This window comes from Cavia porcellus, unplaced genomic scaffold (assembly GCF_034190915.1).
Source record: "Cavia porcellus strain 051 isolate PalLab524CR breed Dunkin Hartley unplaced genomic scaffold, mCavPor4.1 scaffold_18, whole genome shotgun sequence".
NCBI classification, from domain to species: Eukaryota; Metazoa; Chordata; class Mammalia; order Rodentia; family Caviidae; genus Cavia; species Cavia porcellus.
In genome coordinates this window covers 38,365,510-38,378,703 of record NW_026947501.1, presented here as the reverse complement: position 1 = coordinate 38,378,703, position 13,194 = coordinate 38,365,510, and the positions used below count along the sequence as shown (strand labels likewise).

Here is a 13,194-nt window from a genome sequence, read left to right as displayed (position 1 = left end):
AAGGGCCTGGGAGAGCTCCCTGGCTACCATGGGTGACAGCAGCCCCCAGCACCATCCTTGGATGTGCTGGCCACCTTCAGCAGGAGGTCCATAAGCCACCTGCGGTTGACAAAGCCATGCTGTAGTGAGGAATGAGAAGGGCGCCCTCCCCCATGCAGGACACTCACCCAGGAAAAAGGGCAAACGAGGTAGATTTTGGCATAAAGGGATTGAGGTCAAGCTGCGGCTCTGACATTGGAACCTCCAAGAGCCTTAGTGTCTTCATCTGAACAGTAGCAACAACCCATCTGTCTTATGCAGAAAGCAAGTCTGAGGTAGGTAAAGAAGTGATTCAAGTGGTGCATGATGGCTCCTGCCTGTAATCCCCAGCAATCAGAGAGCTGTGGTAGGAGGATCCCAAGTTCAAATCCACCCTGGGCAGCTTAATGACTTACTAAGACCCTGTCTCAAAATAAGACTTAAAAAAGCTGAAGTTGTAGCTTTGTGCAGAGGCCCTGCGTTCAGTTTCCAGTAATACACACAGACACACTCAGAGCGGGCTCTGAAAGTCTTCATTGTCTTAGACTTCCTAAGCAGCCTTGATGGCAGCACCAGACACCTGCAAACCACCTGCCTCTTCCTCCTGAGCTTCCTAGAACTAGGTGATTCAGCTTCATTCTTTTTTGTGCTTCTCAGCAGGGGCCAGAAGGGGTGATTTCTGCCCTAGAAACCCTGCCCCTGCATGAGCATCTGTGTGCACTATAAATAGCTGAAAGTTGCAATGCAGAACCTCCTGGGTCTCCATTGACTTGGCCCAGGGTAGTGCCTTAGGCCACTTCTTCCGGCCCTGCCTCAGGCAAGCCCTTCTGCCTCCAGCACAGGGCGAGGGCTGACCCTTCACTTTGCAGAGGCTGAAAATTCTCTTAGCTCGGGATCAAACCCTGGAGAATTATTTGTGCTGCCTAGACTCACAGGGGCCTGGTTCATGACTGGGTGGCAGTTGGTTAATTGAGAGCCAGCCTGTCGCTGACGAGCAGGGCAGCTGTTAGCGCTGGCTGGGGAGCCACTTGCTGGCTCTCCTGGGGGAAGCTGCAGAGTTGAGATTAGCAGGTTTCTGGGTGAAAATGGAATGGGAAGGAAGGAGCTGAGTAACAGCGGGGGTATTCTGTCTGTACTCACACTCCTGTCACACATGATCACACACAGTGCCACAGCACTTTCACACTGTCACGGTCATGCACTCACATGTGTTCACACTTACATGTTGTCACACACACTGTCTTACACACTCACACACTCCTGCTTGGTCTTGTTTTGTTTTGTTTTTTGTTTTTCTTTCAGTCTTTTTGACCTGTAGCCCCATTTGTCCAAGAGAGAAATCTAAGACTTTCCTTTGAATTTCCTCTCTCACCACCCAGCTCCACACACTGGGTTGGTGACTGTATCTCTTCACCTCTATCCCTTCATGATCTTTCACCTCAGGTCTCTTCCTGCTGTGTTGCTACTCTCTGAAATGTGCTCCTTCCACTATGGTGTCAGTCTTGTTTTGTTTTGTTTTGTTTGCACAGTGGCCTTTGTGCTGGGTGCATCTCCAGTCCTTTTTAAAATTCTTAAAAAATTTTTGGAGAGTCTCATTAAGTTGCTGGGTTATCCAGGCTAGGTTTCAACTAGCAATCCTCCTACTACAGCCTGCCAGAGTGCTGGGATTACCACCACATCTGGCTTGGTTTCTTACTGTCATTGTAATAATTTATCATGGTCTCGGTGGCATGTAAACAACACAAATGCATTGTCTTACAACTGTGCAGGTCAGAAGCCCACCGGGTCTCCCTGGGCTAACATCAGGTGGGGATGTGTTTCCTGTGGAGGCTCTGAAGTAGATTCCATTTTCTGCACTCCTGGGTATATATCCTGTCCTCTTTCTTCAAAGCCAGTGTAATTCCATCTCTCTAGCATATTTCCATTGTCACTTCTGGCTCTCACCCAGTTGGGAGAGATTCTTCCCTTTGAAGGATGCATGGGATTATGTTGGTCCAGGATGATCTCCCTACATGAAGGTCTTTAATTTATAAACTTTGCAAAGTTCCATTTACTTGTACCATATGAGAATTAGGACGTGGACGTCCTTAGAAACCATCATCGTCCTTAGAAACCATCATCACTATATCTAACTGGCCCCTGCCAGTCCCGCCTTTCCTACTGTGTTATCCATATAACATCCAGAGATCTTTTAAGGACAGAAATCAGTTAATCTCATTTCCTCTGGATCCTTTAATGGCCTAAAGATTGAGGCCAAAGTCCTTTATCCAGGATTTAACACCCTTCTTCATCTTATTTCTGCTTGCAAGCTGCTTCTCTGCGGGTTTTTAGTGATCTCGGTCTCGGTACCTAGGGAGTAGTCACTGGCCCAGCAGCAACATCACTGGCAGCTTCTTAGCCTCCACCCCCACACCCATGAAATGATATTTTTAGCAAGACCGCCAATTTAAAAAACATCTCTCTTAATATTAGTCTTAAGATTCTTGTATCTGTCTGGCGTTGTTGTGCATGTCAAGGTTTTGAGATGAAAACTTAAACAGAAAGGAGGTTACAGGGAATTGTAGAATTAGTTAGAAGACTGGAGAAAGACACTCAGAAATTGGAGAAGACCCCAGAAGGCTGAATGGGGTAAAAGCGACACTCAGGCCTCAGGAAGGATCTGGTTAGGCTGTTAGGGACAGCGGCTACTAGCTGCATCTACATCTTCCCAGAATATTCAAATCCTGGAGAAGAGCACCTGATTCTTCCAAACCCAGGTGACAGGTTTTGCCTCCTATTGAGACCCTCAGTGCTGGGAGGTTCCCTCAATCTAGAAGGCTCTACATGCTGACTATTCAAAGAAAAAAAACAACAATCACAGTTAACTTGCCTAAAACCTACATGTGCCATTTGAAGCTTTTACCTGTATTTTGGTTTTAAAAAACAAACTTCCAAACAAGAATTCTATAGGACTCACTCACTTGTTAAATTCAGATTTCTTTGGTTACTGAGCCTCACACCAGGTCCAGCATCTCTGGTTGTGACAGACTCCAGGCTCGGTGTTCAGCATTCTATACAAGAATTGTCAAGCAAACTGTTGTCACTAGCCTGTTATATCAAGGGAAAAGAGAATACATTAAGATACAATTACTGAAAATACTTAAGTTTACATACCACAGAAAAGAAGAAAATATGGATAAAAGGTAAAGTCTCTTCATAACAGTACTTACATCTTTTGTTGAGCTAATTTTGAGACAGGGTAAATCATAACTTACATAAGTAAAAAAATATGTTGAAGATTTACTTAACATATTAATGAACAAGGAAACCAGTAAGAAGTTAAAAGAATAGTTCAAAGGAAACTCCAAACAACAGACCCTTAGACAATCTAGAATGTTGAAATTAAGTTGTTAATTGATTTCTTGGTGAAATGGACCACGTGTTTTAGTTACTTGTTGCTGTGACAAAATACCTAACACCTAAAGTTATGGGGGAAAGGTTAATTTAGCTTGCAGTTTGTAGAGGTTTCAGTCCATATTGGCTGAGTCTAAGGCAGAGGTGCCTGCCAGGAGAGCCTCACAGAGGAGAAACAGTTTATTATGGCAGCAGAAGATAGCAAAAGTAATGAGACACAGAGAGACAGAGACAGAGAAAGACAGAACGAAAGAACAAACAAGCCTCTTTCAGTCCTTTATGTTGTATCAGGCCACCTACCGTAGGGCAGGTGTAGCACTCACACCTTTAATCCCGGCATTGGACCGTGGATGAATCACAAACTCTAGATTCAGCTACCTCTGAAAAGCCCGCCCACCCATGACTCCAGGAGACTTTGGTGCATAGGTGGAGAAACATCTAGACACAAGCCATAACAGGGTGTCAATTATACCTCCACTAGATAAACTCATTGCAGCTCTATGGACAAAACCATTTTCATTTCAGTCAGTTTTCTAAAACTTATAAGGTTGTAACGTAGCACAAGGACAGTGAAAAACAAGGCACCCATAGAATCAAGATAATTCAGAAGTCTGTGCTGGACACCTACCATTCCATAGATGCACATTTTTTAAAATTTTCCTGATACTTTCCTCTTTTACTACCCAATCCGTGCTCCTTCAGAAAGAGCTTTAGTGAGTGGGTTCCTTATTCAGTGATGTGGCCCAAATCTGGATTCTTTTTTTTTTTTTTTTTTGTCGTTTTCGTTTTTATTGGTACCAGGGATTGAACTCACGACTGTCTGCTTGCAAGGCAGGTCGTTATGCCGCTGAGCTAAATCTCCAGCCCCCTAAATCTGGATTCTTAAGGATCTGAGGCCTTGGCAGTCTTGTCTCTGTAGGGCTCTGGAACTGATCCATTGACTTCTACCTTTGTACACAACAGTGCTAGGACCCCCTGAAACCCACAGTTTCCATCTACCTTCCTTCTTGATACCTTGTGTGGCAGTAACCTTGGTTCCTCTTCATAATCATGATTATTCACCCCAACAAAGCAGATATGTCTGTTTATTATCTGTGCCCTAGTATGCGTATCTTGAATGGCCTTATCACAGCTTTCCTTTCGTTGAAACATTTTGTAGCCCTTGGGATACACACCCATTAGTAAGGTACTAAAATTCATTAAAAAGCAGAGATCAAAGATTTGGGAATGAGAAGCAGGAATGTTGTGTGTTAGGCCAGTGATTCTCAAATTAAAACATGTATTTGAATCAGGATCTCATTAAAATGCTGATTCGGATCCAGTAGGTCTGGGATGAGTCTGAATATTCTGCATTTCTAACACATTCCCAGGTGCTGTCCGTGCAGCGGGTCCATGGGCTGTACTTCGAGTTGCAAGGAACTGGCATTGAGTTTAATTTCCTTCATTCTTGTACCTTTAGATTCTAAGAAGCAGTGCTCTTTTTTGGTCACTAACTCAGAGGAGAAACTACATCTATCTGGTTCTCTTCCTGAGGGTGAGAAGCAGTGTAGTGTGAGATACATCAAGATGAGAATAGCAGTCCCGAGTCCCCAACTTACTGTGTGGCTCCAAGAACCCAGGGGATGGGAAAAAGCAAGTCCATATGCAGAACAGTGAATATTCTGGAGAAAAGCCATCTTTAGAGAAGGGGTCTGGTGTCACAGACCTTTTCCCAAAAGCTACCTGCTACTTTGAGTTATGGTAGCGTCTTAGACACACTTGGTGGCTGCTGCTGGCATCTTGGTCTCTTGGTGGTCAGGGCAAGGCCTGCAAGAGGGATTCCTCCTTGCTGAGCCCTTATGCTATCCCTGCCACTTCCACATGGCTGTTTGGTGCACGAGCAATTAAACACACACTGTTAAGCCTGAAGAAAGAGGCTGGCTGACATCCACGGGCCTGGTTGTCTCATCTGCCTGGTTACTGTGAGCCTCTGCTGTGAGACCTTTTGGCAAGCATGAGCTTGGGCCACAAATATCTTCATTCTCTGGGCCCGCTGGCGTCATTCCCAGGCTGTCTCCACACTATCTCAGCCTCAACCCTGTGCAAGCCTCACCCTCTGTCTGACTTTTGCTGGAGTTTTAAAGGTACCTGGATTTGTTTTACTCAGGAGAGGTAAGGCACAAACAACGAAAATGACATGAAGTATGCAGTTTGTGCTCAGTGCTCCCCAGGAAGCAGGGCCATGTGGGAAACAGCAAAGCCAGCCAAGAGGCAGAGCCCATGGGGCCCAGCTGTGGCTTCTGCGGGAAAGGTAAAGAGACAGCAGGCAGACAGATTTGGGGTCAGCTAGTTTGAATGATTTCAGCAGGCCCTGGCTACCTCCAACAGCTCTGTTCCTTGGCTGGGGAGATCCTGGCTGGGTAAAAATATTGGTTTGACCTGGACAGTCCCCCAAAGGGGTCGAAGCCTCCAGGCTGGCTATTTGCATATGAATGGGGTGCTTCTGCAGGAGTAGGAGAAATCTTGCCATCTCTAGGAACTGGCCAGCCCTGGGACCGGTGTCAGTCCCCTGTCAGTGAGGCTTCAGATGTCAGGGCATCAAGAATACAGAAAATAAGTCAGGGATACAGCTCCATGCACAGTGCCTACCTGGCAAGTGCAAGGTTATGAATTCAAGTCCTGGTACAGGAAAAAAAAAAAAAGAAGAAGAATACAGAAAATCAGTAAATGTAGTTACTCCACCTGGTGACAGTGTAAATGCATTACTGAGAGCATTTCTTCCCCTAGACTAAGTGCACTGCTCCTCCTCTTCACTCTCCCGGGAGACCCCAGCTGTATTACCAGCTATCCACTGTGCTCTCACCAGCAGTCGGTGCTCATCTGTGAACCAGGCTCGGAGCTCTTCTTTCTCAGTCATTTAGAACAGGGAAGTCCCTGTGAGTCCAAGCAGGGCCAGATGCGTGAGGAGTGTGAAAGGCTCAGGAAACGTTAGTGTGCCTGGTTAGAGGAGAGACTGGGAGGATGGTGAGGTTGCAGGCGTGGCTCAAAGTGCTCCATCCACAGCTCACAGTGCGGCATCTCACAGGCTCCACAAGCCCCAGAAGCAGGGTCTAATGGACCAAGGAGTCCGGCAGCCGCTGAGGTCCCTGGACGGCCTCCAGCTCTACTTCTCACCGTAATTCCCAGGGCCACAGCTCCTCCTGTCTCCTCAGTCTGGGATGCTGCCCCTGACTTGTCCAGAGGAACTTCCCAGGCCGCTGGCAACTTCCTGTTCCATACCCACCACTGAACCTGACCTCTCAAATAGTCCTAGCCCTCTCTTTGCCTCTCTTAATTCTCAGGGAAAGCACTGGGCTTCTCCTCCCCCATCCTGCAGTTTGCACAGAATTCCTCAAACTTGGACATGCTATTTCAAACCTTGGTAAAAATAGCTGTCATTTGGTTTCTATAAGGCCTGCCAGTGAAAAACATTTCCTGGTAATTTTAGATGAATATGGTTTCCATCTCCAAGTTGCCAGTATTCCATTTACCTTCTTAGGCTCCATGAGTCATCCTCAGATCGTTTTTTTTAGGGTGAAAGTATTTTAAAGTGAAGGAGTACAGGATGGAACCGTCTCTAGCCTAACACTTCAAGCTCTAGCTGTGCTGTGGCTCCATCTGTCTGTGGCCCCTCACTCCCTCCTGAGCCTTTCCAGGGAGCTTGGGCATTCTTCTCCCTTTGGCTGTCAGGCTGCCCTCATGGGCCCAAACTCTTCTTCCTAGATTGGCCCTTTCTTCTTTCTTCTTGTATCTATGCAGCCTTCTACTCCATGGGTACTTGGGAGCACTGCTTGCCTCTCGAGATATCCAACGCTGTCTTTGCTCCTCAAAAACCACCTGGACAGTAGTTTCAAAAGTATATTCCTTCTTGGCCCTTTTGAAACTACCTTTTCTTTCCCAGTTATTTTTTTTTAATTTTATTTAAGGAGAAAAGAAAAAAAAAACAGTGAAAGGGTACAAGTTATACAGATTTACAGAAGAAAAAAAATGAACAGTAGGAAATCACTAGTTAATGGATTACATATTGCCATCTTAGAAATAATTGTTCAAGTCACAAGATTAAAGCTTGTAGAGTGGACATTCCAACAGTGATACTGCAAACAGTTCTGTTCAATGATCCAATAAAACTCTGTGATATCATTTTCTATCTTATACACTTAAATATACATGCAGTTATATAGTTTAGAGCACTTTCTTTTCCTCTATTTTGTACAATGACTATTACACATTTTGGGTTTCATTGCTCACACGGTTCTTATTGCTTTTTTGGAAGAGAGTAAAACCAAATGTGACATAACAGAACAGAATCGGTCAAGTCAAAAGGGTGGACATAATAGATAATATAAAAACATAATACAAGGTGATCAACAATGGTTACCGTAATGCCTCCCGCTATCTCTAATAGAATTGCCTATATCGTTAGTTATAATACAATTGAACAAAACAGTAAAGAACAAAACCGACAAAACCAAAACATTGGAGACATTGTAGGTCTTCAAAAGTAGATAAAAGTTAATGAGAATGGGCGTTATAATGAATCTCATTATCTTCACAGCTGATGCCTAAACTTTCGAACCTGATACTATCCAGCAAAACAGAATAGGGGAACATTAGTCAAAAACAAGATGGTGAGAGTAATACAGGGCTTCAAATCGAGATAATAGAAAGTCAAAATGGGTTACTATATTATATCCTGCTATTTTTTTCCCTTTAATTAAACGGATAAAAATAAAAAAGTAAATAATGGAGTGGAGATTGAGAAAAAAAGAGGGCATAACAGCGAAACAGCGCAGATCAAAACATAACCATTTAAGCAGAATAGTGTTTCACCACCAGATAATTCCGACCCAAAAGTAGTTACCATATTGACTCTTTCCTTGAAGTCCTTGAGTACAACTTCGTATACTATAGCATTAAGTATATCAAAACAATGTAAAACCATTTAAGAGAATGACAGCATTACAGAGTATTTAGAATCGACTAACAGAAAATGAACAATGGTTTCTGTATATTCTCCTTGTCTTTAAAAGGTTTTTGCTTATACTATCGTACATAATAAAATCCAATAAGATACAACCTGTTTAGACCATTGGAGACAGAAGAACAAAAGCTAGATGAGACTTCAAAACAAGATGATACTAAATCAGTATTACCTATTAAGATGTCATTTTCTCCAAAATAGCTGTTCCTATCATCCAATCTTCTCTGTCTCATTTCTGTTGAGCTCTTTTTCTGTCAGTAGCTGTCAGTTTGTCTTCTTCATTTTGTTCTCTGCTCCATTCGTTGTGGCCTCCCCGCCACTATTTCTGGGTTCTTTGTATTTTTCTTTTTTTAGAATATCCTGCAATACTTTCTGTAGAGTTGAATTGGTGGTTGCAAATTTCCCCAGTTCCTCTTTATCCTGGAAGCACCTTGTTTTTCCGTCAATTTCCAGGGACAGTTGTGCAGGATATCTCAATCTTGGCTGGAGATTATTATCTTTCAAAGCTTGAATTATTTCCCCCCACGCTCTTCGTGATTTGATGGTTTGTGCAGAGAAATCTGCTGTAATTCTGATGGGTGTTCCCTTGTAAGTGGTCTGTTTCTTGTCTCTTACAGCTTTTAATATTCTGTTCTTGTATTGAATTTCTGGAATTTTTATTATTATATGCCTGGGTGTTTCTCTGTTTGGGTTGTAGGTGGCTGGGGTCCTGTATGCCTCATACATCTGAGTATCTTTACCTTTTGCTAAATTAGGAAAATTCTCCTGGGTTATTTCTGTGAGTAGCTTTTGTAGTTCACTTGTTTGTATCCCTACTTCTTCTTTTATGTTCTTAATCCTTAAGTTATGGCTCCTCTTATCATCTTCTTGTCTTTGTATTATTGCTGTTTGTTTCTTTGTTATTTTTAAGAAGTTTTTCATTTCATTCTCCCATATTACAAGTCTGCCCTCCAGTTCAGATAGTCTGTCCTTAGTTTCTTTCAAGCTGTTATGCCAGTCTTCCATAGACTTCTTAATTTCTTGATAGTCCCTTTGAACCTGCTTCACGTACTCTATGCTTTCTCTGTTTTCTCCATCAAACAATTCTCCCCTCTTTTTCTGTTCTTCCATTCCACCATCTGTTTTTTCCTGGGTGGTGCTTAGCATTTCTCTAACTATTCTGCATACTTCTAGCTTTAGGTCGTTGATAACTTCATTCCTGAATTGGTCTATGAGGCTCTCTATATGGCGCTTAATGTATATTGGTGCAGTGTCCACTATTGCCTGTTTCTCAGAATTGGGGGCCGAGGAGCCTTTCTTGTTGCTGCCTTTTCCCATATTCTCTGCTCCTTATATATGCAAGCTTACATAGGAGGCCCAGCTTCCCTGCCTGTCAGCCACAGCCTGATCGAATTGCGCTGGCTAGGTGTTCCCGCCCACCACTGCGCACCAGGGAGTTACAGATGAGGCAGCCTACGCAGGAGTCGCCCCTCTGGGCCACCGTCAGGCTCTGGGATCTGGGTTGGGCCAGCCTACCGAGTCCGCCAGCAGCGTCACGCAGGCCAGGCACTTTTCACCAATCCCGTCCGAGAGGGAATGTGTGGCTGGAGTCGCCACCGCGCCCTGCTCCTGCAGGACTGCCCGAGCCCAGAAAGTCCTCCGCTGGAGTCAAACTGTGGTAGGGGGTCAGTTTCTCTCACTCACCTCACCACAATTCAGTGCACGCCTCCCTGTCCGTCCTGTTTTCGACTCCGTTCGCAGACTCCCGTTCACAGAGCTTCTGCGCGTCTCTCTCCTTGCCGATCCGACGTAGAGGCAGCCAGCCGCGGCGCGACGGGAAACCCAAATCACGGCTTCCAATGGCGCGGGGTCCAGTCTCCACACCAAGGCTTTTCTGTTCCTGTTTTAGCACCAGGACTGCATTCCAAGTTGGTTTCTCTCAGCCCAGTTTGTTCCTGAGTCAGTAGAGCATATCTCTACCGGCTTATGTCTCCTTAGTCCGCACCATTCCTGACTTCTGAGCCGAGCCTTTCAGAGAGCCTCCGGTAGTTGCTGTTATCTGTCCGCCATGTTCTCCCGGAACTTCTTTCCCAGTTATAATGCCAACATTCTAATGCAGTCATTCTGGACGTGTTCATTCAGTACTTGCTATGTTAGTACTAGGAACTGGTCTGAGTCCTAGAGATACAATGATGTGCGAGAAGAACTGGTCTCCGCCCTGAAGGAGCTCATGATTTAGTCAGAAAAGCAGAGGAGTAAACAGGTACTTTTAAAGCAGTTTAGGGCCAAGGATATAGCTCAGTGGTACAGCACCTGCCTGCACATCCAAGGTCCTGAGTTCAAAAAAAGAAAATGTAGGGGCTGGGGATTTAGCTCAGAGGCATAAGCGCCTGCCTTGCAAGCAGGCAGTCGTGAGTTTGATCCCCGGTACCGAAAAAAAAGACAAAAAAAAAATGTGGTAGGTGTTAGGATAGGGACTATGTATGACATTGTTAGAGGAAGAAAAGGAGACGGTACTGACCTGAACTTTGGACACTTCCTGAGGAAGTGATGTTGATTTAGGCTGAGACCTGGCGGCTGAAATCTGGAGACAAGAGAAGACACTTTGTTCAGAAAACTGAAATCAGTTCATTATAGCTGGGGTGAAAAAATGAGAGAGAGTAGTTACACGGAGGTCACTTGGAGAGAATTAAAGGCTGGTTCCTACAAGGCTTTGGAAGCCAATTTAGGAAATTTCGGTTTTATCTTAACAACAGGGAAGTATTGAAGATTTTAACTAGGAAAGAGACTTTTTGCATTTGAAATAAGATCACTTTGACTGGAATAGGAAGGACAAATTGGGAGGGCGACAGAGGTCTGGGGCCCAAGATGAGGCAGTAGCTCTAATGTAGACAGGACATGTGGTGGAGACTGCTCTGTTTAAGTTTCCTTCTCTATAGGATTTTTTTCCCTCTCAATTTCCAGCAGTTCTCGAAAGTGTCCAAATCCACTCTCTAGTTTTCTCGGTGAATAAAGGTTAAATCCCTTCTGACCTGGGCCTGCTTTTTCATTGCTTTCTATTGCCTTCAAGCAATTGTTTGGAAATATTTTGTTGAGACTTTCCCATTACCAGCAAGAGGGTTTCTCCAGTACCAGCTATTACACCATTACTGGACGTGGAAGGAACACACTAAGGAACCTGGACTTTATTCTGCATGCTGGAAGATTTTAAATGGGGGAACAGTAGTCTGATGAGTTTGTAACTGGGGAGGGTAGAATGGGGATGACCCATAGCAGTGGTCACAAACCCCTGGCTCAGGGCCTCAGTGGGCTGTTTGTATCATTGAAGTCTCTGAAAGGTTTGCCATCACTGACCTGTAGGATAGGTCAACAAGGGAAAACCAGGAGCCACAGGAAGCAATTAGATCATTGCAGTGGCTCAAGAGAGATGGCACATAGAAGTGAGAGACATTGGAATGGAAGAAGAGGGTCACATAGGAGAAATTTAATGAAAGAATTCTCCTCCCAGTAGCCCTGGGGGCTTCCCACAAGAAACTGCCTGCCATTCCATCCCAGAGATTCTGGCCTGGTGAAAGGTCATCCCACGGTGTGTCTCTGTGGAAGCTCTGAGCACTTCTTAGATGTCAGTCTAGGAAAACGACTGAGTTTGTATCTCTCTGGACCTGCAGCTCTCCCTACCTCACCCAGAGCTGTGGAAAGCCATTCAGGGTCTGATTTGACCTTGAGCCTGATCATTTCTGAAAGGCCCAATTGTTGTCAGCCCCAAGGTGTGGGAAAGAGTAGAGAAAGGGTTACACACGCAGGTGACTCTGCCCAGACCTGCCTCAGCATCCGCTGCCTGGACCTGCTCTGCTTGATGTCAGGCAGCTGGTTGTCCTTGACTGTTTCCATCCACTAGCTGTGTGCTTTCTCCTTCCATAGGTCAAATGGATGATGTACTGGATTATATTTGCACTTTTCACCACAGCAGAGACATTCACAGACATCTTCCTTTGCTGGTAAGTACTCCAGGGTGATTTGGCCTAGTGTGAGGGGAGGGGAAGGGCTGAAGCCTCACACCACACCTCTGGCCACAGATGGAGGGATGTGATTTGAAGTATTTCTCATAAACCGTCTATAAAAGTTACTCTGCAAGTGTGGGCTGAATCCCTGCCTTCCTGACCCCTCACATGGATGCCTTGCTGCTCCCTTATCTGGTCCCCTTAGCCAGAGACAGTGAGGGTTTTATGGGTGTGGGTGGGTAAGCGTTCTTAACCCTTCCCCTATAGGCCTGAGCTTGGCCTCCTCTGAAGGGAGGGGGCTCTACAGGACCCTTCCCTGCCTGCTTCAGCTCCTAACTCTTCAGCCATCCCCATCCCCTACTTTTTACCCCTTCATAGGACAGTTCCCTCTTGTGGTCAGTTTTTAAAAAACATTGTACCCTGGTAGAAACAGAGATTAAATATGGCCATAGGCTAGATAGCGTGGTGACTTGCTTTGCAATTTAGGAAGGTGATTTTATTTAAATGACATTTTAAAACATTATAAAATAATATATACATGCAAAATGCAAGTGAAGCAATTTGCTAAAACTAAGACTAGGGGCTGGAGTAGCTCAGTTGTAAGAGAATGTGCTTTGTGGGGCCTGGGCTCGATCCCGAATTCCACCAAAAAAAAATCTTCCCCAGACCCAAAGTCCCCTTCCCATTGCCAGAAGTACCACCGTGGAAAGTTGCTTGTGCTTTTTTCTAGAAATGTTCTGTAAACATTAATCGTATGTATTGTGGATGGTATCATCCTATGAACAACTCGTAAAGGACAGAACG

The 13,194-nt window shown here is 44.8% G+C and overlaps 1 protein-coding gene across 3 annotated transcripts in view; it reads left to right on the top strand.

The window, feature by feature from the left end:
* The window catches only part of Reep1 (receptor accessory protein 1), a 108,427-nt gene that overhangs the window by 54,503 nt on the left and 40,730 nt on the right, over positions 1-13,194 (top strand). For all 3 annotated transcript variants that reach the window (XM_063229686.1, XM_063229687.1, XM_063229685.1), the window contains exon 3: positions 12,311-12,387. In XM_063229686.1, the coding sequence (XP_063085756.1) occupies positions 12,311-12,387 (77 nt within the window). The remainder of the gene's footprint in view (positions 1-12,310; positions 12,388-13,194) is intronic.